Raw genomic sequence first — 24866 nt, 5'->3', positions numbered from 1 at the left:
CTGTGTAGCCCTGGCTGTCCTGGCACTCACTCTGTAGACCAGGCTGGCCTCGAACTCAGAAATCCGCCTGCCTCTGCCTCCCGAGTGCTGGGATTAAAGCACTAAAGTCTTACCACGCCCGGCTTTAAAGTATGTTTTATCTCTTTTTTTGATAAGAGGTTTCACTATATTGCCAGGTTGCTCCTGATCTCCTGGGTTCTAGTGACCCACCAGCCTAGCCTCCCAAGTGCCTGTGACTACAGGCCTGCACATGTGTGCACTGCTCTTACTAAGTATGATTTATGTTGGTTCTACTTCAGTGTCTTAATGTCAGGCTTGAGAGGTCACTTATAAGAGAAAATTTAAGTTTCCAACATTAATATTGTACATCATACCATTTTGGGTAATAAATTCATGAGAATAAACATACTTCATATGGTTTTACATGCTACCAAAATTCTCTTAACTGTTTTAGATTGTGATTAAGCCAAGCTCCTTAAGCAGGATGAAGACCATCTTCACGCAGGAGATCTTTACAGAGCAGGTACTTCCCTCTGTCCTTAGCTCCTCACTAAACTACTGAGAAGAATAAAGGAAGTCTTTTTTTTATCACTTTCAATTTGTAGTGATAATTTATTTCATCTTTAAACTATCTGTGAATAATTCATCTATCTCGTTACAAAACGGTATGCTTTGAGTTTATAGATTCTTGAAAACTTTGAGTGGGTATGTAAGAGTGTGGCTGTAGATGTTGGTAATGTACTCTGGGTTAATGATTTGGATTGCTCTTGAGAAAACAGAGCCCTGGGTAACTCTTTGGGTTGTAAAGTATTTGCAGTTACATTACAGACTAGCCTCTGGTTCCTTACTCTTTTTGTTCACACTTACTTGGCTTCAGTACCCTTGTCTCTGAGTAAATCCAAGAATATTTTTCTTTTTTTCTTTTTCTTTCTCTTTTTCTCTTTCTTTCTTTCTTTCTTTCTTTCTTTCTTTCTTTCTTTCTTTCTTTCTTTCTTTCTTTCTTTCCGTCCGTCTGTCTGTCTGTCTGTCTGTCAGTTTTTTAAAACAAATGAGGAACCTGAGGTTTAATATAGTATGAGGGCTTTCCCACAAAACCTGTAGGCTGCCATTTTCCATAGATGTCAACTTCAGGAGGAAGCACCAAAGCTGGGCCCTGTGCTGTGGTGGGTCTGGTCCTCTGAGGGCCTCACAAGTGGCCAGACTGCTGCTGCAACCCACTCCGACTGGAGACAGTCACTGTGCTACCACAGATTCAGCCCCGAACAAAATCAAATAGTTTTCTTTTTAGTAAAGTTCTCCTAAAAGTAAAAATTCTCAAATTCATTTGCCAATTCAAATATAAATATTTCCTTCTGAGACAAGGTCTCTGGCTGGCCTGGAACTTAATATCTAGTAAACCTGTAAATTCTCTGAACTCTCTGCAGTCCTGTCTCAGCATCTTGAGGGCTGGCCCCGCTCATATAAGTACTAGGAAAAAAATTAGCATCCACAGCCACCCTTCAGGACAAGGAAGAATGTAATCTTTTATTTTATACATGTCAAAATAGATTCAAAAGGTAGACAAGACTTATCTAGACCCAATTAGCACAAATAATACATTTTATATTTGTTAGCACTTCTCATGTGTGTTTGTTTATTTATTTATTTTTATTGTAGTTTTTTTGGTGGTCATGGTAGAAACTGAACGATACACCTTTGTATGCTACACTACTGCTGTCCCACTGAGCTACACCCTTTATGTGTGTATGTGTAAAAATAAACAGGAAATTAGAGATCTTTACCAGTTCCTAGGTATATACTCCTTTTTTTTCGTTTCTTTTTTCTCTTTTTTAACTGTACTGGGGATTGAACCCAGGAATTTGCACAAGCATCTTAACCCTGAGTTCTATTCCCAGCCTGAGCTGTTCAAGAGTTAAGCATCTCACTCATCCTTTCTTGTAGCTGAGACAACAGATGAGTGCTACCACACCTAATTTACTTATCATGTAGATATTATATAGAAGTTTTCAGGTACAAGTCTGCAACTCTAACACTCCGGACAAAGAGACAGGAGGAGTAGGAGTTCAGGGTCAGCCTTAGCAGTATAGGGCCAGCCTGATCCACATGAGACCTTGTCTTAAAACAGAACAAAACAATTAAACCTTGTACCAGCTGATTCTCATTGTTCATCCTCATGGACTGCATTTAAGTGTTGATGGTCTATTTGGTAGTCTATATCTTTTTTCAAGCTAATTTTGCATTTGTTATGTGTTTTAATGCTATTTTTCTATTTCAGGTTGTCACAGCCCATGCAGTTCGAGTTCCTGTCACCAGCAACTTGAGTGCCAACATTACTGGGTTTTTGCCCATTCATTGTATTTACCAACTTCTCAGGAGTCGATCGTTTACCAAGCACAAAGTGTCAATAAAAGTATGACTTCATATTTAGATTTTAAGCTGTAACTCAGTTCTCTCCCACTAGTTCTTAGTTTGTTTACTTTATATATATGTATATACATATATATGTATGCCAGCACCCACATGGCAGCTCACAACTGTGTGTAACTCCCAGATCTGACACCCTCACACAGACATACATGCAGGCAAAACAACAATGAACATTAAAAAAAAAAAAAAACAACCCAACTTCAATTTTTTAAAACAATATTATAACTTGTAATGTTGTAAGCTAAATTACTAGGTAATAAGTTACTACTATAAGTAGCTAGTTACTAGTTATTTATATAGTTTATCATTTCTAAGAACTGAACTTGAGGTTCAGGGCTGGAGAGGTGGCTCAGTGGTTAAGAGCACTGACTGCTCTTCCAGAGAACCCAGGGGTTCAACTCAACTTCAAATTTTTAAAGCAGTATTGTAACTTTTTTACAAAGTGTATAATATTATATATCTTATAATAGCATGTTTTTACATTTTTGTTTGATACAAAATGTATCTAACAAACGCAAGCTGGTCTTGACCTTGAGTTGTAGCTGAGGCTCACAGTGAATTCTTGATCCTCTGCCTTCCCCATCCTAAGTGCTAAGGGTTATAGGTGCGCACTAATATGGCTGGCCCATTCTCTAAATTTTACTGTTGCTGTTTGCAAATTTGTCACCAGCATAGCCAGTGCCTAACTTATGTTTTCAGTTTTTTTATATTTGGTTATATCAAAGGGTTAAAAGGTCTCTTAATGAGAAATCTGAAATACAGGAGGTAAGTAAATGGTTTTTGAACCTGTTATAAAAGCCTTTTTTACTTAAAAAGAACAATGAGCAGTTTATATGTGGCATATCTTGTCAGGTGCCCTTTTGACGCTTTTGATGATTTAGTGACATTAATTTTTAGCTACGTTGCATCTTTTGCTTCTTTTTGTGCTTTTATTGAGTAAAACAGTTTTATTGATTAAGAGTCCAGATACACACCTTGAAGTTTTGCATGTCTCCTCCCCTAGGTAAGTGGTATCCCATAGTAGTTCTTTTCTAGTCTCTGGAGAAATAGCCCCTGCTACAGTCCCTCTGCTGGGAAGTCTTCCATGACACACAGAGAGTTTTAAATAGAGACAGAGTAGGGAAGGTTCAGAAACACATTAAACCCAGAGCCAGGCTGCTCACCATCTTAGGTGTATCTTTCAGTAGATAGTGTTTTGGTTAAATGATAGACTACTTAGGAAAAGAGGTAGTATATTTTAGCTCCGCAAACTACTGGTCAGTAGTACATTGACCTGAGGAACATGGCAAAGCTATATGTGTTCTACAGTGTTGATCTTTCTGTTTTTTTTAAATCGCCTCAATTTTTTTCTTGTAGGACTGGATTTACAGACAGCTATGTGAAACTTCCACTCCACTCCACCCTCAGCTCCTTCCTCTGATTGATGTGTACATAAATTCTATACTTACTCCTGCGTCTAAATCCAACCCCGAAGCGACAAACCAGCCGGTCACTGAGCAGGAGATACTAAACCTTTTCCAGGAGGTCATCGGGGTAAATAAAACAATAGTTCTTTCCCCTCTGGCACAGCTCTGCCTCCGTCCATCTTTTTTCCTTAGATGTCTTATAGGTAATTCTGATTTCAAAAGAAGATTAATATGTGGCTATGCACACTTGCACATATGCACACATAAATGAGATTAAATTTTATTAGCTTACTAATAAAAATTATATAATAACATTAGTTCCAAGTAATTTGACAAACAGTACTTTTTGAAGATTATATATATATATATATATATATATATATATATAAAATTTAAAATGATTAAATTATTCTATCTATCTATCTATCTACATAGTTTTGAGACAGTGTCTCACTTTGTAGCCTGGGTAGTCGCAAACTCATCCTTTTGCTGAATCAGCTTCCTGAATACTGGACTAACAGGCTTGCCCCATCATGCCCAGCACAAGGAGTTGTTTTGAAGCCTCCTGTTAAAGTTTAATGGGTGCCTTGAAGATAGGTATTTGCTAAAGGCCTGTGGGATATTTCAACCTGTCCAACGTGGTGGGTGCTCTTTAGCTTCCTGGAAATTGAGAATACACCTGGATTCAATTTTGGAAAGTTTGACAAAAAATTTTTCCTTATTTTGTTAGGGAAAAATAGCAGTTTTCACAGACACAGTTTAATGTACAGGATCTTTTTTGTGAATTGTTTTCTTCATAGTAATTTCAGATAGAACTTTGATTCCTGAAAGTCTTTCAGAAACAGCCTGGTGGGAGTACTACTGAGAAGTAGAAACTGAAGTCTTGTGACATTTCCCCTCATCTGAAATTGAGGAGAGGATGTTTCCTTTTGCCTGTCATGCATGCCCTTCAAGGTTCAGTGAAGCTTGAAGTTGTCTCAGACTGCAGTGAACCCAGCAGTCCTGCTCTCGGTCTAGCTGGGCTGATGCAGCAGCACTGGATAATCTGTCTTATGCTCTTGCTGTTCAGTGTTTTCACCGTTTTTGTATCACCTCAGGGAGACAGCGTCCGCCTTACCCAGCGCTTCAGTATCACAGCGCAGCTTCTGGTGCTTTACTATATCCTGTCTTACGAGGAAGCTCTCCTGGCGAACACAAAGACGCTAGGTAAGCGGCACGGGGCCGAGCCTCTCCAGTAGCTTCCTGATAGTGAGTGGGTCAGAGCCCATCCATGGAAGTCCAGTGAATAGGCAGAAGTGAGATGCTAGGACCTTCAGATGATTCGTATCATATCATGGGACTGAGGTAGTCCTTCGGTGTTTACTTTAGTGAATCAAATTTGAGAGAGAGGAAGGCTAACTTAGAGGGTTTGGACAATGGCATAAATTAGTTTGGACATTAGATAGGTTCCAAGCAATGGAGTATAGAGGATATCAAGGAGATAGGGGTTGTAGATACCAAAGGAGGTTTCCAAGAGGACTTCTTGAGGTCTGCTGTCTGAGCTCTGTTGGATGAACCTGAATGGGGAAGTAAAATGAGGACTAGTGTTCACCCAAGGGCTGCACATAGCATGTGGAGGTTTGTTTGCTGTAGAATGGCAGGATGAAGACCAAACGTAATGAATTCAGAAGGGAGCTGCGGACCCAGTGCTATAGACCATGAGAAGAGACTGCTTTGGGGAGTTGCCAAGGAAAAGAGAAGTGATGTGGTAACTGAAGTGAATAAGGTCAAGAAGCGACTTTAAAATTTGTGTGTGTGAGTGCCCGTGTATACACCACAGGTCTTCTGGAATTAAGAGTGCAAGCAGTTGTGAGTCACTGATGTGGGTGCTAATGCTCTCAATCACCTCTCCACTCTCTAGCCCTGAATTTTTTTTTTTTTTTTTTTTTTTTTTTTGGTTTTTCGAGACAGGGTTTCTCTGTGTAGTCCTGGCTGTCCTGGAGCTCACTTTGTAGACCAGGCTGGCCTCGAACACAGAAATCCGCCTGCCTCTGCCTCCCAAGTGCTGGGATTAAAGGCGTGCGCCACCACGCCCGGCTCCTGAATTTTTAAGATGAAAAGGAGACATGTTATTCTCTTGCTATTGAGAGGTGTGTCCTGCAGAGAGAGGTTGTTGAAGTCAGTCTCTGCAGTTACATCCTTGATGAATAATAGGAAGAGATGAGAGAGAAGACCTTTTCCTGGTAGGAAACACCCTGGTTAGGCGGTTTCCTCTGGTCTAGTTTTTGTCTTCCAAGGGTGTAAAGAACTTCACGCCATTGTTGAGAGGTTTTTGTCAGTAGCCAAAAGATTATTTGCCCCAAATATATTCTTACCTGTGATATTATGTTGTAATCTCAGCATTTCACTTTTGGTTTAATTCTTATAAGAAACATTAGCAGCCACCTGCTAGATATAGAAGCTAGGACAGGAACTCTGAAATCTGAGGTAGAATCACGTATTAGATTGTGATAGCTGTTAAACTACATCAGTGTATATTCATTGTTTATTTAAAAATACTTATGCACATGTGTATATTAATGTGCATGTATATGTATATTGACTCTAGTTAAATGCTCATTTAAAAATATTTTAGAGATAAAAATTGTACATATTTATATTATTTATAGATTTAACTATCCTAAAGAAGATGCATAGTAAATAAAGAATTTCCTGTTTACTTATTACTTAGTTGAAATGTGAATATTCCTTGTATATTTCAAATATTTGTACCTAAAACACTGTGCTATTAGCTGGGCATAGTGCTGCACACTTGTATCAAAATTACCTCAAAACAAGCTGCTTTCCTAGTATAAAAAGTTTCAGATGTACAATTTTTATTTGATTTTTGTTTTTGAGGCAGAGTCTCTTGTAGAGGCTGGTCTTGAACTCTCTGCCCAGCAGAATTGTGCCTGAACTCCTGATCCTCTTGCTTCTACCTCCCAAGTGCGTGCTTGAAATAGAGGTGTGAGCGTCCATGTCTGGCTCCTCCTCAGTGGCTTCCAGTCCTGGAGGGCGCTTAACTCACCCACCGGCTTCATGTCACCTAGAAGAAAGTCCCACCGCTCTCTACTCTGTCCTGTTACATGTAAAATATGCTTCTTGGTCACCAACAGAACAAGATTCATTGTTTCATTGTCTGGTACTTGGTAAACTGGTGCTCAGGTACCACCATGCCCACCCAGCGAGGCAATTTCAAGTGGCTAAGATTATAGTTGTGTGTATTTTATTTATTTATTCATTCATTCATTCATTCATAAAATTGTTTAATGATACAGTTTTATGTACATTGATGTTTTACCTGCATGTGTGTCTGGGTGAGGGTGTCAGATCCCCTCAAACTAGAGTGAGAGACAGTTGTGAGCTGCCTTATGGGTGCTAGGAATTGAACCCCAGTACTGTGGAAGAACAGCCAGTTCTCTTAATAGCTGAACCATTTCTCCAGCCCTTTTTTCTCACCCTGTGGTGTTCTATAATTTACATTAGTATCATTAAGCTCTAAGTCTGTGTTCATGACTTCTTCAGACTTCCTAAATGGATGTGGAAAAATCTCCACTGAGTTTTTTCAGTGAATTCTTCTTTGTACTAAAACCTCCCATGATTTTGTTCCAATTCCAGGCATTTCCTAGGTCTTGCCTTTGTTTTTCCTTTATAGTCACTATAACTTGGTAGTTAATTTTTATCTGTTATACTTTCATATATCAAGTGAATTAAAAGTACCTTCAAAGTGTCTTTATTCCCATTTGTTTTGAAAGTTAAGATTTGTCTCTGATACTCTTTTATTTTATACTTTTTGTTTTTACTGACAGCTTCCATGCAAAGGAAACCCAAATCATATTCTTCTTCTTTAATGGACCAAATTCCTATCAAGTTTCTTATTCGGCAGGCTCAAGGACTGCAGCAGGAGTTGGGAGGTATTCATTTTTCATTTGACTTTGCTAAGTTTTATTGATATGAAATATTTTACTGCTTCTGCTATAATTTATAGTAAGTATTCATTGTTAGAAATGTAAACAGTTGAAGACTGAAGATGCTTTTTGTTCTCTTGCTAAATCCATTACCTCATTTCCTACAGATCACCACTCCCTAGAAAACTCCAGTTGTTTTCAGTTTGACATTCATTTTAATTTTAAGTCATTTCTTTTCATATAGGATGACCCTAATATGATGGCTGATATTTGAGTGTTGGGGTACAGCTTGGTAGTAGAGTGCCTGCCTGGCATGTGTGATGCCCTGGGTTCATTCCCAGCACCACACACGACACATGGGTGCTCACCATTACATACTTCTTATTCCCTTCATCTTATTAGGAGCTTATTTGGATATAACCCTATTGCAAACTTCAGTATATCAAGTTCAAAATGCATTTGTGGTCAGGTATGGTGGCTTAGCCTTTAATCACAGCCCTTGGCAGGCTGAGGCAGTCTGGTCTACATAGTAAGTTCCAGGACAGCCAGATCTACATAGTGAGACCCTGTCTTGAAAACAGAACAAAACAAAACAAAAGGTAAAATTATTTGCCTCCTCTAAGCAACAGAATACTGAAGCTCAGCAGTGCAGTGCACTTCAGCATAGTGCCTGTTTTCTGTTGTGATTGTATGGCTGGCTCACTGAGTTGCCCACTGCTGCTGCCTGGCATAACAGGAGAGTTTCTCATATTGCTAGCCTTGTACAATTTTAGAGTAAAGCCAACTGTACTTCCACAACACTGTAAAGTTAAGAACTCATCAATCCAACTGTCTAAAGCTTCAGACTGTCTTTGACCTAGAGAATGACAAGTTCATACTGTTGAAACTAGTAGAAGCTCACATAATATTTTAAAAAGGTGGATGATATTATACACTACCTCCTTTTCCTCATGTTTCTCTTTTCATTGAGATTTGCACTCAGGGCCGTATGTGAATTAAGCTTGTACTATACCACTGACATATCTTCAGCCCTCTGCCTCTGCTGAGATATCAGCCCGTGTAGATCCACTTCATTATTTGAAACTGTTCCATAATATTCATGATATTCTAATATGTATATAATAGTTTGGTTGTAAATATTGGTAAATAGACCTGTGAGAGTTTTAGAAACTTGATGTTTCTTAATAGCCACCTTTCACGTAACAGCGTGGTTTTCCTGTCTTTCTTTGCTGTGGCTGGTTTGGAAGACGAACATGAGCCTTCATTGGACATGGTAGCCAGATAGATAGCTACATTTATTATAGCTTTACATAGTCTGTTTCTTTAAAAAAAAAAAAACCAAACAATATTTGGCAGTAACATGTTTTACTGAAAAAAGTATAATATGTAGATTGGTTTGCACTTTTCTGTGTCTGTTGGTAGTAGTTTTAGTTGTACATATGTTTAGAAATTTAAAGTTCAGTAATACTTGATTATTACAATGCCTTTTTGAATGTAGAACCATCAGTTTTAAGCAGTCTTGATGGTTAGGCATGGTGGCACATGAAAATCTTAGCACTTGAAAAGCTTTTTTCTCTTCTGAACTCCTAAAAGAATGCTGTGTTAAACAGCTTTCACGATGAGCGTCAAACACTGGGGTGAAGTAGAGGAAAGCCGAGAAAGATTAGCGCAAGGAGTGTTTTTGTTTTTGTTTTTAGGTTTTTCAAGACAGGATTTCTCTGTATAGCCCTGGCTGTCCTGGAACAAACTCTGTAGACCAGGCTGGCCTCGAACTCAGAAATCTGCCTGCCTCTGCCTCCCAAGTGCTGGGATCAAAGGCGTGCGCCACCTCCGCTTGGCGCAAGGAGTCATTCTTGACATACTGTGAAGTAGTTTTCTTGGGGACTTTTATTTAAAATACTACACAGATTTTTTTTTCTTAAAAAAATTATTTTTTGACTATTAGTATTAAACTCAGGCCCCTATACACACAAGGCAAGTCCTCTGTCATTGATCTATCCCCTCAATCCTCGTTTTGAGGTAATATCTCACTAAGTTTTCCAGGCTGGCCCTGAGCTCAGTGTGTAGCTGAAGCAAGACCTTGAATTTAGGATTGTACAGCCTCAACCTTCTGAAAAGCTTGGATTCTGCTCCAGGCCTGGCTAGAACTTCTTATACTGTGATCTACACTTGCAGAAGTGGGCGTGGCTAGAGCTGGGCATGGCATCTAGAGCCACAGTTGAGCCCTAGCTGGGCATGGCATCTTCACTATGCATGTACAGCAAGTTTCCTTAACTCCTGATGCTAGTGGGTGGACCAGTGAGGTGAGAAACACACCACTGCTCCTTATGCCTGCTGGCTGCTAAAATAAGGAGGGGGGAGATTCTGTTTTGAGAACTGAGTCCAGTTAACTTCCTGTTTTGTTTTTTAGGGCTGCATTCAGCTTTACTACGTCTTCTAGCAACTAATTATCCACATCTGTGTATTGTGGATGACTGGATCTGTGAGGAGGAGATCACAGGGACTGATGCGCTGTTAAGGCGAATGCTCCTGACTAGTAATGCCAAAACCTACTCTCCGAAACAGCTGCAGGAAGGTACAGTAACTGCTCATTCCGCCTCCCACTGCTGCTGGACAGAGGGGCTGGGCTGACTGGAATCCTATACTGTAAGCAGGTGTCTTTGGGGGCAAGGATTTCTAACCATCTCTTTGCTATGCTGGGAATTTAGTTGACATGTTTATAGCAGTTTTGTATTGTGTGTTATTATATCACTAAGAAGATGTAGAAAATTCCCAAACTGGTTAGAAATAAATGCAGTAGATCAAGGCAGTGTACTTGCTATTAATGGGTAATGTTCCAGATTAGTATCCCCAAATACAAATAGTGTGGGCTGCATATTAACATTGCATTGCTGTATTAAAACGTTCCAGGTCATACGTCTTCTGAATACAATTACACAATCCGTGTAAGGGTTGCTGTATAATCTTTACTCCTGTCTGCAGTGACAATGCAGGCCTTGGCGCCCCACCCAAACCCAACCTGAATTTTTGTTGTTGTTGCTCTTGAATTCTTTAGCTGTTATTTCTAAGTCTTTTTCTCTTTTCCCTTTGGAGCTGCAGACTGAATCTGGGCCTTTTGTGCGTTCTGGGCCTGTGCTCTGCTACTCAGCTCTACCCCCAGCTCTTGAGGTCATTGTCTTTTTGTTTTCTCTACACAACTGAAGAAATTGTGAGCCAGTTGTCTTTGTCATGTGGATTTTGGACCCAGATACAAAGTGACACGATGTTCTTTTCAGCTTTGGCTAGTTTTCTCCACATTCCTTTCAGGTTCTGTTGGTTTTCCAGGGTGATGTACATGCATGACTACCTGTTTCCCTTGAAGTATAGTTGGTTGGCCATGACCAGCTAGGTGTAGATGTAGATATAGCGTTGTTCATGATGGCAACAAAATGAATTAGCTTTCCCATTTGTTATTACTTTATGCATGTTAGCAGGATGTAATTAGTGACCATTCTAGTAGAGAGATAATTCTAGATATTTAATAACAGCAATCTGCTGGATGCTAATCTTCTGTAATTGGACACCTAGAAGAAAGTGTCAAGGAGCCTGAAACTTCCAAAGTAATAAACTACACAAGCGGTTACCCCCAAAAGTGAGGTTAGCTATTTGTGTCACTACTAGGATTTTTAAAATGAACTTTATGAAATAACATCTGTACTTCCATGGATTTTCATTTATTTTTACTACATTCTAATTTATTTGTTTAGTATATGTTTGTGTGGGGTCTTGCACATGCCATACTGTACATGTGGAAGTCAGAGGACAACATGAGGGAGCTGATTCCATCCTTCATGTGTGTGCAGGGATGGAACTCAGGTTGTCAGGCTTCACTTGCCTTGACCTGCTGGGCCATCTCACCTGCCAACTGTGAGGTTTTCTAATGGCTTTAATATTAGCTTCAGTGAAAAAGAAGCTGTGAGTAGAAGTTTTTAATTTAACACTATTGCTTTCTTGATTTGTTTCATTCCTACTTTTAAGAAAGCAGCATTTATTTCTACTTGGTAAGCATTAGAGGATTTAGGCATGACTGTAAAATGTTGTTTGTAGCATTTTCAGCGGTCCCTGTAAGTCACACTCAAGTGATGCAGGTTATGGAGCACCTGACTCTGCTCTCTGCCAGCGAACTCATTCCATATGCGGAAGTACTGACGTCCAACATGAGCCAGCTGCTGAATTCTGGGGTTCCACGGAGAATTCTTCAAACTGTCAATAAGTTATGGATGGTTCTTAATACTGTGATGCCAAGAAGGTAAATTCTGTCTACTGCTGTATGGACCAGAGAAGTGTATAGCTTTGATAATGCACGGGGAACTTAGTTGTTAGAAAAATATTCACAAGACCAGTCTTATTAATGGCTTTGAGTATGTACAATAAATTCCTTTCTGAACATGACTAAAGATATTACATTGGGGTGCAGTGGTGCTTATCTTTAATCTCATCATGGATTTGGGGAGGAAGAACAGGCAGAGCTAAGTTTGAGGAAGGCATGGTCTGTTATAGTAAGACTTGTCTCAAAAAATGGTTAAATACATTTTAAAGAAAAAAGTATACTTTAAGAAATAAAAACTGTTAGCAATTTGAGAACGTGTTTGAAGGTATTTTCCTCTTTGTAGTTATTTGTGGCTAACTGATTTGGATCATCATGTCTTACATCACTGCTGTGCTTCCAAATTCTGTTGCACCCTGAGCCATTTGGACTGGCTCTAAAACCCTGATTCTCAGGCTGCAATCTATGCAGTTAAAGCTGAGCGGTGCAGCAGGATCAAGGCATACGTTTTAAGAACAGATCCCTCTGGTGCAGCAGAGTTTGGAGAACAGGGTGTGCCTTCACTGTGGTTATCAGTTGGCTGGCTCATAGATTGTGTCAGGCCAGTCTCGAGACCAGAACCCTGGTCTGACTTACCTGAGAGCATGGTTTAGTAGGTCTGGGAACTGCGGATAGTTGTTCTTTCTAAATTCAAGGATTTTGTTGCTATGATTGTTTGTTTTGGTTTTTCAAGACAGGCTTTCTCTGTGTGGCCCTGGCTGTCCTGGAACTAACTCACTCTGTAGACCAGGCTAGCCTTGAACTCAGAGATCCTACTGCCCCTGACTCTCATGTGCTGGGATTAAAGGCGTGTGCTACCACTACCTGGCCTAAATTTAAGTTTTAATTTACATCAAATTAATAAATACACATAATAATACTTCACACTTTTCTATTTTCGAGTCTAGTTACTCAGAGGAAACCGTTATTCAGCTTAAAAAAATTCTAGCATTTACATTTTGTTCCTTATAGCTCAGGAATAGGCTTATAACAAGTACGGCTTCTTGATTTTCTAATTTAGATGTGCTTTGTGAAGTTTAGCAGCCTGACCTGCTTCCTTCCTGTGACGCTTTCCCTTAATTTTCTAGTATAGTTGTATCATTCAGCTAGAGCAATACTCAGTGTTCATCTTATGATTATGTATTTACAGTTGAGCTGTGCAGTATTACAATATTCTTTGGTTACCTTTTCTCTCTCTTTCTTGCTTCTTTTTCTCTGAGTGTGGAGGAGAATCACACTCAGGCTGTGAGCATGCTAGTCAGGTATGCTGCCCCTGAACTACACTTCATAAATGCTTCTTTCTTATACACACGTGCCATTCCCCAAAGTTAGCATTGCTATAGTACGTACCTTGTTTTCATTTGTTATGCTATCAATAACTAATAAATAGCTCATCTTAAACTCTTTATTAAGACTAGGTTTACTTAATAGGAATTACAACAGAAACTAATCTAACAGTAACATGATTTTTATAGGGACATCTCTTTCAGAGCTTTTCATCGTAAACCGCCCCCCCCCCCCCCCCCAGACATGCACGGTTGTCCTAGAATTGCTGTTGTCTCTGCTTTGCTGGGATTCCAGTTTTCTTTCTTGGTTTCTGTCCACATAGAGCACATACTAACTGCAGTGCTTCCTGAGAAAGGCTGAAAGGGGCTGGCGGAGGCTCGGGTGTTCTGTGTGTGACTTTGAAGCTTGCTTTCTTCTCACATGTGGTTGCTGATTTGCTTAAGTGGGGGTCATACATTTGAGAACACCATTCTGACTTGGACTTCACACTGGCTGTTAGTGATCTGGTGTGTTGCTGGTTCCCAGCCCTTTGTATATAGATAGCCATTGGTTTCTTCACTCATAAAAGGCTTTCCCCCTTTGTGTTCTGGAATTTAATGATGTGTTGGTTTTTTTTTTTTTTTTTTTTTTTTTTTTTTTAGGGTCAGGGTTTCTCTGTATATCTCAGGCTGTCCTGGAACTCAATTTGTAGACCAGGCGTGCGCCACCACACCCGGCTTAATGATGTGTTTTGATGTGGAACTTTTTCTCTTTCTAGTGTGGGGTTTCATAGAGTTGGTTGATTTTCATTTATTTATTTATTTATTAAATTCTTGTGAGCATGTCTTGATTTTTAGAACTTTTTCTTTTTGGAATAAATTAAATTATGTGATTTTAAGTGTTGATATGTGCATGTGAGTAAAGGTGTCTGAAGAGGCCAGATACTGGATCTTGGGGGGTTAGAGTTACATGTGGTTGTGAGCCACCTGACTTGGGTTCTGGGAAATGAATTCCTGTCCTTTATAAGAGCAACAGATGGTCTGAAGTTCTGAACTATCTCTCCAACACACACACAAAGCCGCCTATGGTGGTACATTCTTGTGATCTCAGCACTTGGGAGGGGGATGCAGGAGAAATCAGAAGTCCTGTCATCCTTTGCTATATAGTGAGTTTGGGCCCAGCCTGAAATACATGAGAGCCTTTTTCAGAAACAAAAACAAAAAGAAACCCCAAAGTTTATTTTTATACCTGCTTTGCTTTTTTTTTTCCTTTTTCTTTTATCTTCAAAATAACATTTTTTTTTGTTAGATACAAAGGACCAAATAACTTAGATGTCAGTTATAACATAGCTATTATGAATATGTTATTGTTTCCTCACTAGGCTGTGGGTAATGACAGTTAATGCACTCCAACCTTCCATAAAGTTTATACGACAACAAAAATATACCCAGAATGATTTGATGATAGATCCTCTCATTGTCTTGAGGTGTGACCGACGGGTTCACAGGTAAGTTATGTTTTAATAGTGCTGTACTTTGGAGAATCAAAAGAAATTGAAGAAAATCATTTAAATATCTTATTGTTGTTAGAAATATATAGGTAATATAATTTATGCAGCTTTTTTCTAGGTGCATATATTCATAAATTATAGTCAGTGTAATATTAGTATGTGGATAATGAAATCTGGCTTTAGAGAAAAGGAGTTCTTAGCTGTGGTAGTCATCAGTATTGGCCCTTCTGTCCATAAAATCAAGAACAGAAAAGAATGACCATTAGCTAACCTGCTATCTCATTAAAAAGGTTCTGCTTCATTGTGTTTTATGTTGAAACAAGGTATCACTGTATAGCTGAGGGTGACCTTGAACTCCTAATTTTCCTGCCTCAGCCATTTTAGTGTTAGGATTACAGTTGTGTCGCCATATACATCTTGAAAAAATGATTTTAAAACACTGATTCATTGCAAGCCATCACAATCTTTAAAACTGTGACCCTTTTGGTACAACTTGTCATGTTAGCTTCATGAATTCCACACATGTCTCTAATTCCTAGTTAATTACTTTGAAATGCCTTTAACTCAAAAGGCAGAATTTAATTGTCTCAGACATTAATATTTGAATTTCAAATTGTCGTGATAACGAAGGTAAATAAGTTGAGGTGTCAACCTTAATGCTCACCATCTGCATGGAGAAAGAAGAGAGCTGCATGAGTAGTGTGGTCTTGTGCAGGTGAATGCTGTGCTAAAGGAGTTGTTGTTGCTTTGTTTTTGTTTCTTTGAAATGGGATCTCACAATATAGCTCTGGCTGTCCTGGAACTCACTATTTAGACCAGGCTGTCTTAAAACTACAGAAAATCATAACCAGGTAGTGTTACATAATGGCACATGCCTGTAATTCCAGCACTTTGTAAGTCTAAGCAGATATATCACGAGTTTAGGGTCATTGTCACCAACTATGTAAATGTGAAGCCAGTCTGGGCTAAAATGAATCTATAAAAAAACAAATCAAAACAAAAATGGGCTAGTGAGATGGCTGAGTGGACATAGGTGCCTGCTGCAGAGCCTAATGATCTATCTCAGTTTGACCCTCATGACACACATGGTAGAAGTGGTACACATGTACTCAAACATATACACAAATACACATGTGTATAATGTAAATGAATAAATATAAAATGTAAACAAGAATAACCTCCACCAGCCAAAAGAACAACCACTAGAGATCAAATACCATAATGATAGAGATTAGAGATACTCAAGGAACGTTCGTCGTCTGTGATTGGTCTTGGCTCTTTTGAGACATGTTTACTATCTAGCCTTGGCTGGTTGAGTAGTCCAGGTTGAGTAGTCCAGGATAGCCTTGAACTCAGGATACTTTTCCTGTGCCTCTGGAGGGCTAGGATTCCAGATGTATACCTGCATGCCCTACTCTGATGGGAAGATTCTGAGAAGAATCTTTGGAGCAGAGGGTTAAATTTTGAGAAGAGTGTGCTTTTTGACTGAGAAAATAAGTTAGACTATAGAGAGCCTTGATTGTTAGGCAAGATAGAGTAAAATGTCTGTTGTGCAAACCACAGACCCCATGTGAAAGCCAGGTGTAGCAGCAGACCTTAAACCCACTCTGATGAGGATCGGGGAAACCAGTGTGGCAGATTGATGAGTCACATACACACTAAATCTATAAAGAGGGAAACGAGCTTGCATATATATTTATGCAACTGGCTGGCATCTTACAGTTGATGGCATTCTCAAAGTAATAAAACCTAGAAAAAAATCATCTAAATATAATTTGCTGAGATCAAGATTTCATAGGAAATAGAATCATCAGAATAAATATAGTAGCTAATATATATAAACCAGCAGTTTAGTCTAGAAAGCAGGCATTTCTTTTATTCTAATTTTTACCTTTATTTGTTAGTGTGTGTGTGGGGGGGTTGGTAAGCATACCATGACATATGTATGAAGGTCAGATGACAACTTCATGAAGTTGCTTCTCTCATGCTCCATTTATGTGGGTCCCAGGTCACAGAGCTTTTATGGCAAGTGCCTTTATTTACCTGCTGAGTCACATCACTGATTGGAAATAATGCATTTGTAAAACAATGATCTGTGTTAAAAATCTACTTAGTAGATGACTTTGAATTTCCTCAGGAGATTTAGTTTTCCAAGAAAGCTGTTGAAGTATGCTATCAGAATGTACGGGCTGTTTTTGTAGCTTAAACCTTTCACTTGAGCCAGGTGTGGTGGCGCAAGCCTTTTAGCCCAGTGCTTGGGAGGCAGAGGCAGGCCGATCTCTGAGTTCAAGGCCAGCCTGGTCTACAAAGTGAGTTCCAGGACAGCCAGGGCTATACAGAGAAACCCTGTCTCTAAAAACCAAAAACAAACAAACAAACAAACAAACAAAACAAACCTTTCACTTGAGAACCTTTACTTATGTTAATAGGTGTGCATTCTTAACAATTGGCTACATAGTACTTCATTTAAAATTTGGGCTGTGCTTACCCAGTCCCCTGTGGCTGAATGTTTTAATCTATACCTATACTGTTGTGTATACTATATATTACATTATCCATGTATACTATACTGTGTGCTTCTTTCTTAGATGCTATTTTCTTAGATCAGATTGGTAAAAATAGAATTTTAACAGTGCAGTATACTCAGTTTTAAGATTTTTTTTTTTGTTTGTTTGTTTTGTTTTTGGAGACAGGGTTTCTCTGTGTAGCCCTGGCTGTCCTGGAACTCACCCTTTAGACCAGGCTGTCCTTGAACTCAGAAATCCGCCTGCCTCTGCCTCCAAAGTGCTGGGATTAAAGGTGTGTGTCACCAGTGCCTTGGCCATTTTTAAAATGTTGATTTCTGTTTTTTTTCTGCCATCTAGAAGGGCTCAACCAATTACCATTCTATTACACTGTTTTATGTTGTATATCTTCTTGTACATTTCTTTTTTATACTGTACAAGAAAGTGAAGACTAGATTCCCTTTTTTATTTTATATTTATTGGTTATTGTTATTTCTTGTTTATCTTTCAGAAAAGCTTTTCTATTGTTTTTTTTTTTATTGATTTTAAAGAGTTCTTCATCTATAACGTGTATGAAGACTGTCAAAGGCCAGGTGTGGTGGCCCATGCCTGTAATCTTAGCACTCTGGAGGCTGAGGCCGAGGGGTCATCAATTTGATTGGGCTGTGACTCTTTGTTTAATCAAGTTAGCATATAGATGAGTGCATTTCATTCTGAAGACTGTGCTTCACACACACACACACACACACACACACACACACACACACATGTGTTATCAGTTCTTCCTACATGTGTTGTAGTTTTACATGTTTGGGTGCTAGAGCTTGGGGCTCAGTGTGTCCTCTCCTTTGAGCTGCAGCCGTAGCCCTAGGGCTTTGCTTTACTTTTTTTTTTAAATCTTCGTAAAGTTTAAGTTTACTTTTACCAGGTAATCATTCTAATGGTTTTTAAAAGATATTGTACACCATACATGATGATGAGGATTTGCCTAGTGATGGTGGTAGCAATGTGTGTGGACTTAGATCTCAAATGAGCTAGCCCTGTGTAGATAACTTTGGGAGCTGAGTGAAGGAGTCTTTAAGATTCTTTACTAATATCCATTTTTCTTTGTTCTTCTGATACTTTTCATAAGTACTAGTATGCAAAAACAATGGTATACAGTGAGAACTCTCCCTCTCACAGCTGTGGTAAACCCAAAGCTTTGCTGGCAGCTTTTGAACAATTCCAGTTCTGTATCCTCTGGAGTTCTTTACGGTGTCCATATAGCCTTGTTCATCATCGGGCAGCATGCATTTCTAGTTCTGGTTGTAGCTAGTTTTTATATTTATATTCTCTCTGATACACTTTTTCTTTTTTGTTTAGGTGTCCCCCACTAATGGATGTTACTTTACACATGCTCAATGGGTATCTCCTTGCCTCTAAAGCTTACCTTAGTGCCCATCTAAAGGAAACAGCAGAGCAAGATAGACCTTCCCCGAATAATACAGTAGGCTTGGTTGGACAGACTGATGCCCCAGAAGTGACCAGAGAAGAACTGAAAAATGCATTACTGGCTGCTCAGGTAAAATTTGCTAAAGTAAAGTTTCATCAAATGTCATTTTTGTTTTTAAATAAGTAGATGTTGACATTGTGTGTTCCTTTTATTCTAGAGTCTAAAATAATATTATCTTTGCTTCCGAGTGTCAGGTAGACTCTCATTATGATAACTTAATATAGATAATATAGATTTATATTTATCAAAGTATAAACCTTTAACTAGTCTTGTTATACATCACTTGATTGACATATTACTGGACACCTGTGTGGCAGATACTGTACAAGGACTAGGGACGTGGTGGTAAAGGAGATACAACTTTTAGTTACTTGTTTTTAATGATGAAATAGAAAAAGAAATTGGATGTTGGAGACAGACTTTATAGAGAAAAATAAGTAAATACATGACATTATAAAGTGTCAGGCTGCCTTCCATATAGGAGCTGCAAACAGGTCACCTCTCAAGTCCTGCTCTGTAAAGTGAAATAGAGGGAAATGGAGTGGCACCTGCTAGAATCTTAGAAAAAGTAGGTGAGTGAGAGGAAGGAAGGGATTTAGGCTCGAGTCGGCTGTAAGTGGTAATGTTAATATAAATGTATGCAGTGACTTATTATGCTGGCTGTTTTCTTTATCCTAGCTAGGTCCCCAAGAAAGACAGAGAGACCAAGATGTATTTTCAAACTTTACCTCAATATCTGTGTAGTCAATTATCTGTTCTAATCTCCTAAACTAATCTGGCTACCCCAAGCTAATATCCTCATAATACTGGCATTTAGGGCCTTCTATGCTCCAGCTGAACTCTCCTGTTGTCTCCTTTCGTCCTTACTCCTGGCTCAGGCTGTCTTCCTCTTCTCTCTCCTCTGCCCTTGCTGGCAGAAGTCCTGCCCTGTTCTTGCTTCTGCCAGCCATTGGGTGATCAGCTTTTATTGACAAGGCAGAGAATAAAATGGTAAGAATTTACTTGAAACAGGAGATTTTTGACATAAGAATATTGTGTCTGGATCGAAACAAGATAGGAGAGCAGAGAAATCAGCATTTGATTAACACAAGTATAATTTTTTTTGTTTTGTTTTTTGTTTGTTTTTTTGAGACAGGGTTTCTCTGTATAGCACTGGCTGTCCTGGAACTCACTTTGTAGACCAGGCTGGCCTTGAACTCAGAAATCCACTTGCCTCCGCCTCCTGAGTGCTGGGATTAAAGGTGTGCACCACCACGCCTGGCTCACCACAATAATTTTTACATAGTGCACAAAAACATTATGCCTACAGTCTGCTTTGGAGGCCATTGGCTTTGATTACCTGTCAAGTAGATATTTATGAACTGAAGTCTGCACTTCTGCCTAGTGGTATACAACCCTTTAGAAGTATGTCAGATGCTAATTTACATGCTGTTTTTGTTTGTTTCTTTTGTTTTTTTTTTCAAGACAGGGTTTTTCTGTGTAGCTCTGACTGTCCTGGAATTCATTCTGTAGACCAGGCTGGCCTCGAAGTCAGAGATTCACTTGCCTCTGCCTCCCAAGTGCTGGAATTAAAGATGTATACCCTCACCTCCTGGCTACTTGCTTATTTTTATCTTATGTGTGTAGGAGTTGTACATTTATGTCTGTGCAGCATGTTTATGCAGTGGCCTTAGAAGTCAGAAGAGGGTATTAGAATCCCTGGAACTGGAGTTAGAGGACACTTAGTTGTGAGCTGTCGTGAGTGCTGGGAATTGAACCTTGGTCTTCTAGAAGAGCAGCCGTGTTGTTAACAACCAAGCCACCTCTAGTCTCCTACATATGTTTGTTTGTATGGAAAAAGTGATTTGTTTATTTCAGATACATCAGGAGTTTTTAGCCTTACAATGTGAGACCCTCTGCATTGTCAACCGATTACTTCTGCTCTAAGAATTACCACATTTATGATGTTGTGCCGTTCTGTTCATATGAAAATAGGGATTTCATCTTCAGATGAGCTTCCCCGAGGCTCCTTACATGTACCTTTTTATCTGCGTGTAGGACAGTGCTGCTGTGCAGATTCTCTTAGAAATCTGCTTGCCTACTGAAGAGGAAAAGGCAAAAGGTGCCAATTCAGACATCTCCCTCAGGAATACTCAAGGTGTCGTCACCATCAGCACTCCAAATAAAGAAACAGAAGAAGGAGAAGACAATTTGCTCTGTAACCTTCGGGAAGTTCAGTGCCTTATCTGTTGCCTGTTACACCAAATGTACATTGCAGATCCCAACATTGCTAAACTTGTTCACTTTCAGGTTTGTGTCCAAAAGAATGTGAATGTTCGGGTTTGTTCTTGAAGGCTTTATGTATTCAATTAATACTAGTCATTTGAAAATGAGAAAGGATCATGATCTTTTGCAATATTTAGAAAAATCTAAATTTTCAGTCCTGATAAAATATTCAAATACTTCCTCTCTTTTCTAATTTATCAGGAAGTTCAGTTCCTGACACATATATTTGGTGTTTGGCGCCGATTCTCTAGAAAGGAAGTGAAGCTTCCCTTTCCTCTCCCGCGGTCTTTGACGTCTCCTTTTCCTCCTGAGACAGGGTTATCCATGTGAACTTCTGCCGCTGACAGTCGCAGGGATCCCGTCTATGCACATCTGCTTGGATTTTATACCGGAGCTTATTGCCCAGCCAGAACTTGAAAAACAGGTAATGCACATTTTAAAAATTGAAGAAAATTTTGATCACTTTTCAGTGTGGCTATTAGAGGAGATATTTTATAAATTTTATCATTTAAACTTTTCAAAGATTTAACATGTGGATTTTGTATTCCAGATATTTGCTATTCAGCTGCTTTCTCACTTGTGTATCCAGTATGCATTACCAAAGTCACTTAGTGTGGCTCGATTAGCTGTCAATGTTATGGGGACTTTGCTAACAGGTGTGTAGCCAATCAACATCAACAAAAGTATCTAACACTTATTACATGTATTTTCTGAACTTTAAGACTCAGCAGCTTTGTTTTTTTTGAGATAGTGTTTCTCTGTGTAGCCCTGGCTGTCCTGGAACTCACTCTGTAGACCAGGCTGGCCTCAAACTCAGAAATCCGCCTGCCTCTGCCTCCCGAGTGCTGGGATTAAAGGCGTGCCACCACTGCCCAGCGCTTATTGGTGTTTTAATGAGTCAGTATGACACGGTATATATTGCTCTTATCGTAACCTATGCCATCATTTGAGTTACTTTTCTTTTTTTAATTCCATAACTACAAATATGACTTATAGTATAGAAGAAGCATAGACACCTTTGTTTTGAGAATGTGTATATATATCATAAGTATTTAATAAATATTATGTATTATAATACTTTTTCAATAAATGAAAATAATATCTGTAGAATTGGAATACAAATTAGAAATTACTAAGTGAGAAAAAGAGTAAAAAGAAATAATAAAAAAAAAAAGAACAAAAAATAAAAAAAAGAAATTACTAAGTGTGCTCAATTCCAGAAACAAAAATATTTGAAAATGTCTTAAATAGCTGGATGGTGGTGGTGGTGATCTATGCCTTTAATCTCAGCACTGGGAGGCAGAAGAAAGTAGATGAGGCCAGCCTGGCTACATAGTTCCAGGATAGCCAGGGCTACACATAGAAATCCTGTCTCAAAAAAAAAGTAATAAATTAATGTATACATTAGGTATTTCCTTAAATTCTACAACCTATTCCACAACTTACCCTGTATTTTACCCACCTTCTAGTTGGAAGAGTAAGTGTTATAAAAGAAAACTACTTTAAAGTTCTGAGTGCGATCCATCCTTTAGACGGTTGTGGTCTTTCTCTGTGCTCCTTTAATAGTTTGTTTGTTCATTTTCTTTCTATTGTTTTCACCTCATGTTACAGTAATTTATAGTGGTCCAGGGTTCATGTTGCATTTAGTCCTGGTGTTACCACTGTTAATGTCACCTGGAACAAGCGTTATTTTTTCCTCAGGACCTCAGATTCTTGCCTTGCATGTGCTAGACAAGAACTCTATGATAAGTACCGCTCTCCTTCCCAGCCTTGGAATTGGAATAACTTTATTTTTTTAGAAACTGGGCCTCGCGCCGAGCGTGGTGGCGCACACCTTTAATCCCAGCACTCTGGAGGCAGAGGCAGGTGAATTTTTGAGTTCAAGGCCAGCCTGGTCTACAAAGTGAGTTCCAGGACAGCCAGGGCTATACACAGAAGAAACAGGGCCTCATTATGTAGATCAGGCTGTCCTCAAACTCAGAGCTCTGCATGCCTCTGCCTCTTGGGGGCTGAGATCTTTTAGAGGCATGCACAACCACACTGGGCCTTAGAACAACTTTTACAACTTCTCTAAAGTTTTCTCATCTGCATAACCGGTGTGATCCATTTGTGAGAACTGGGTGAAATAATGCAAGCAGTGTACTTATCATAGTACAGGGTCATAATAAAAATGTGGGTCTTGGTGATGACCAATTAGTAGAGTACAGACTGTTTAAAAATTAAGAGTGGACAGCATCCTATAAAACTTCGTCTTCCAGGGGAACACCAGGGCCAAGAAGTGGGAGTGAGTGGGTAGGGGAGCAGGGCGTGGGGACGGTATAGGGAACTTTCAGGATCGCATTTGAAATGTAAATAAAGAAAATATCTAATAAAATAAAAAAAAATGAGGACCTTAAAAACAAAACAAAAAACTTAGTCTTCCTAGCACAAAGCTTAGTATTAATATGTTGTGTAGGATGCCTGTGTTGAATTTATATTTGCAACTAAACAATTGTGTTGCTTTTCTTCCCACCAGTTCTGACACAAGCTAAGCGGTACTCTTTTTTCATGCCAACTCTTCCAAGTTTGGTCTCCTTTTGTCGAGCATTTCCTCCACTGTATGAGGATATTATGTCTTTGCTAATTCAAATAGGACAAGTGTGCGCCTCTGATGTTGCCACTCAGACAAGAGACATTGATCCAATCATTACACGTAAGTGCTACCTCACTTTAATGTTTCAAACAAGACTATATTCATTTCAGAATATCTTGCCTTAATTATTTTCTCTCCTTATTTTGTAGGTCTTCAACAAATAAAGGAGAAACCTAGTGGATGGTCTCAAATTTGTAAAGATCCATCTTACAAAAATGGATCCAGGGACACTGGAAGCATGGATCCTGATGTCCAGCTCTGTCATTGTATTGAAAGCACAATAATTGAAATAATAAACATGAGTGTTAGTGGAATTTAAAACAACAGTTTTAAGTGCAGCCACTTGCTGCATTTACTGAATCTGGACTTTATGAGAGCTCTAAACTGAATGAGAATAGTGAGATCTTGGAATTGCTGAAGTGACTCAATTCAGCAGGAGGATAATTTAGAGCTCTCTGAGAATTATACTTGTTTGATTGGCATATCTTTGGATGTGCTCTGATGGTATGTTTATATTGTAGCAGCTGAACTTCTTTTCCACTGGAGACACTTTAAGAGACTTGTCACTAGAAAGGGATTGGTTCCTGTGCTTATCATTTGACGTGAGGAAAGACTGCCAGGCCTTTAGTTTAATTGCTTAAAAAATGAGCCTGTGGATATCCCTTATATGTGTGAGCTTTCAACAGAGAGGAGAGGAAGGAGAAAGAGGGATGTAGGGCAGGAATCATTTAGAAAAAATTACCTTTTAAGTACCCAGAAATCTTACAGACTTGTAATGCAAATAACAGTATTACAGGTTGAACTTCTAATTTGTTAGAGACAGTAGTAGGATGGCTTTAAAGAAAAAAGAAAAAAAAAAAAGAAAAAAAAAGGCAGGTAAGGCAGGTGTGGTGGAGCATGCTTAAATCCCAGCCTAGGGAGAAAGGGAGAGGCAGGCAGTCCTCTGACCAGGCCAGCCTGGTTCATGTAGTGAGTTCCAGGACAGTCAGAACTACATAATGGACCCTGTACAGACTACTAAATGACTGCCTTGGAATTACAGATGAAGATGCAAAGATTTCACAAATCTGCTTCAATTTTTCCCAATATATGA

The 24866-nt window shown here is 39.1% G+C and overlaps 1 protein-coding gene across 2 annotated transcripts in view; it reads left to right on the top strand.

Annotated features, from left to right (window-relative positions):
• Positions 1–24614, top strand: part of Ints2 (integrator complex subunit 2) — a 45179-nt gene extending 20565 nt beyond the window's left edge. For both annotated transcript variants that reach the window (XM_021176462.2, XM_029483658.1), the window contains exons 12-25: positions 455–523; positions 2276–2410; positions 3784–3960; positions 4931–5039; positions 7661–7765; positions 10170–10334; positions 11846–12047; positions 14752–14877; positions 18747–18945; positions 20914–21165; positions 21458–21565; positions 21692–21797; positions 23657–23833; positions 23923–24614. In XM_021176462.2, the coding sequence (XP_021032121.1) occupies positions 455–523; positions 2276–2410; positions 3784–3960; positions 4931–5039; positions 7661–7765; positions 10170–10334; positions 11846–12047; positions 14752–14877; positions 18747–18945; positions 20914–21165; positions 21458–21565; positions 21692–21797; positions 23657–23833; positions 23923–24092 (2100 nt within the window). In that variant the 3' untranslated portion in view covers positions 24093–24614. The remainder of the gene's footprint in view (positions 1–454; positions 524–2275; positions 2411–3783; positions 3961–4930; positions 5040–7660; positions 7766–10169; positions 10335–11845; positions 12048–14751; positions 14878–18746; positions 18946–20913; positions 21166–21457; positions 21566–21691; positions 21798–23656; positions 23834–23922) is intronic.
• Positions 24615–24866: the final 252 nt, after the last annotated feature.

Source organism: Mus caroli, chromosome 11, assembly GCF_900094665.2.
Source record: "Mus caroli chromosome 11, CAROLI_EIJ_v1.1, whole genome shotgun sequence".
In the NCBI taxonomy this organism is placed as follows: domain Eukaryota; kingdom Metazoa; phylum Chordata; class Mammalia; order Rodentia; family Muridae; genus Mus; species Mus caroli.
This window is presented reverse-complemented; position numbering and strand designations above follow the sequence as displayed.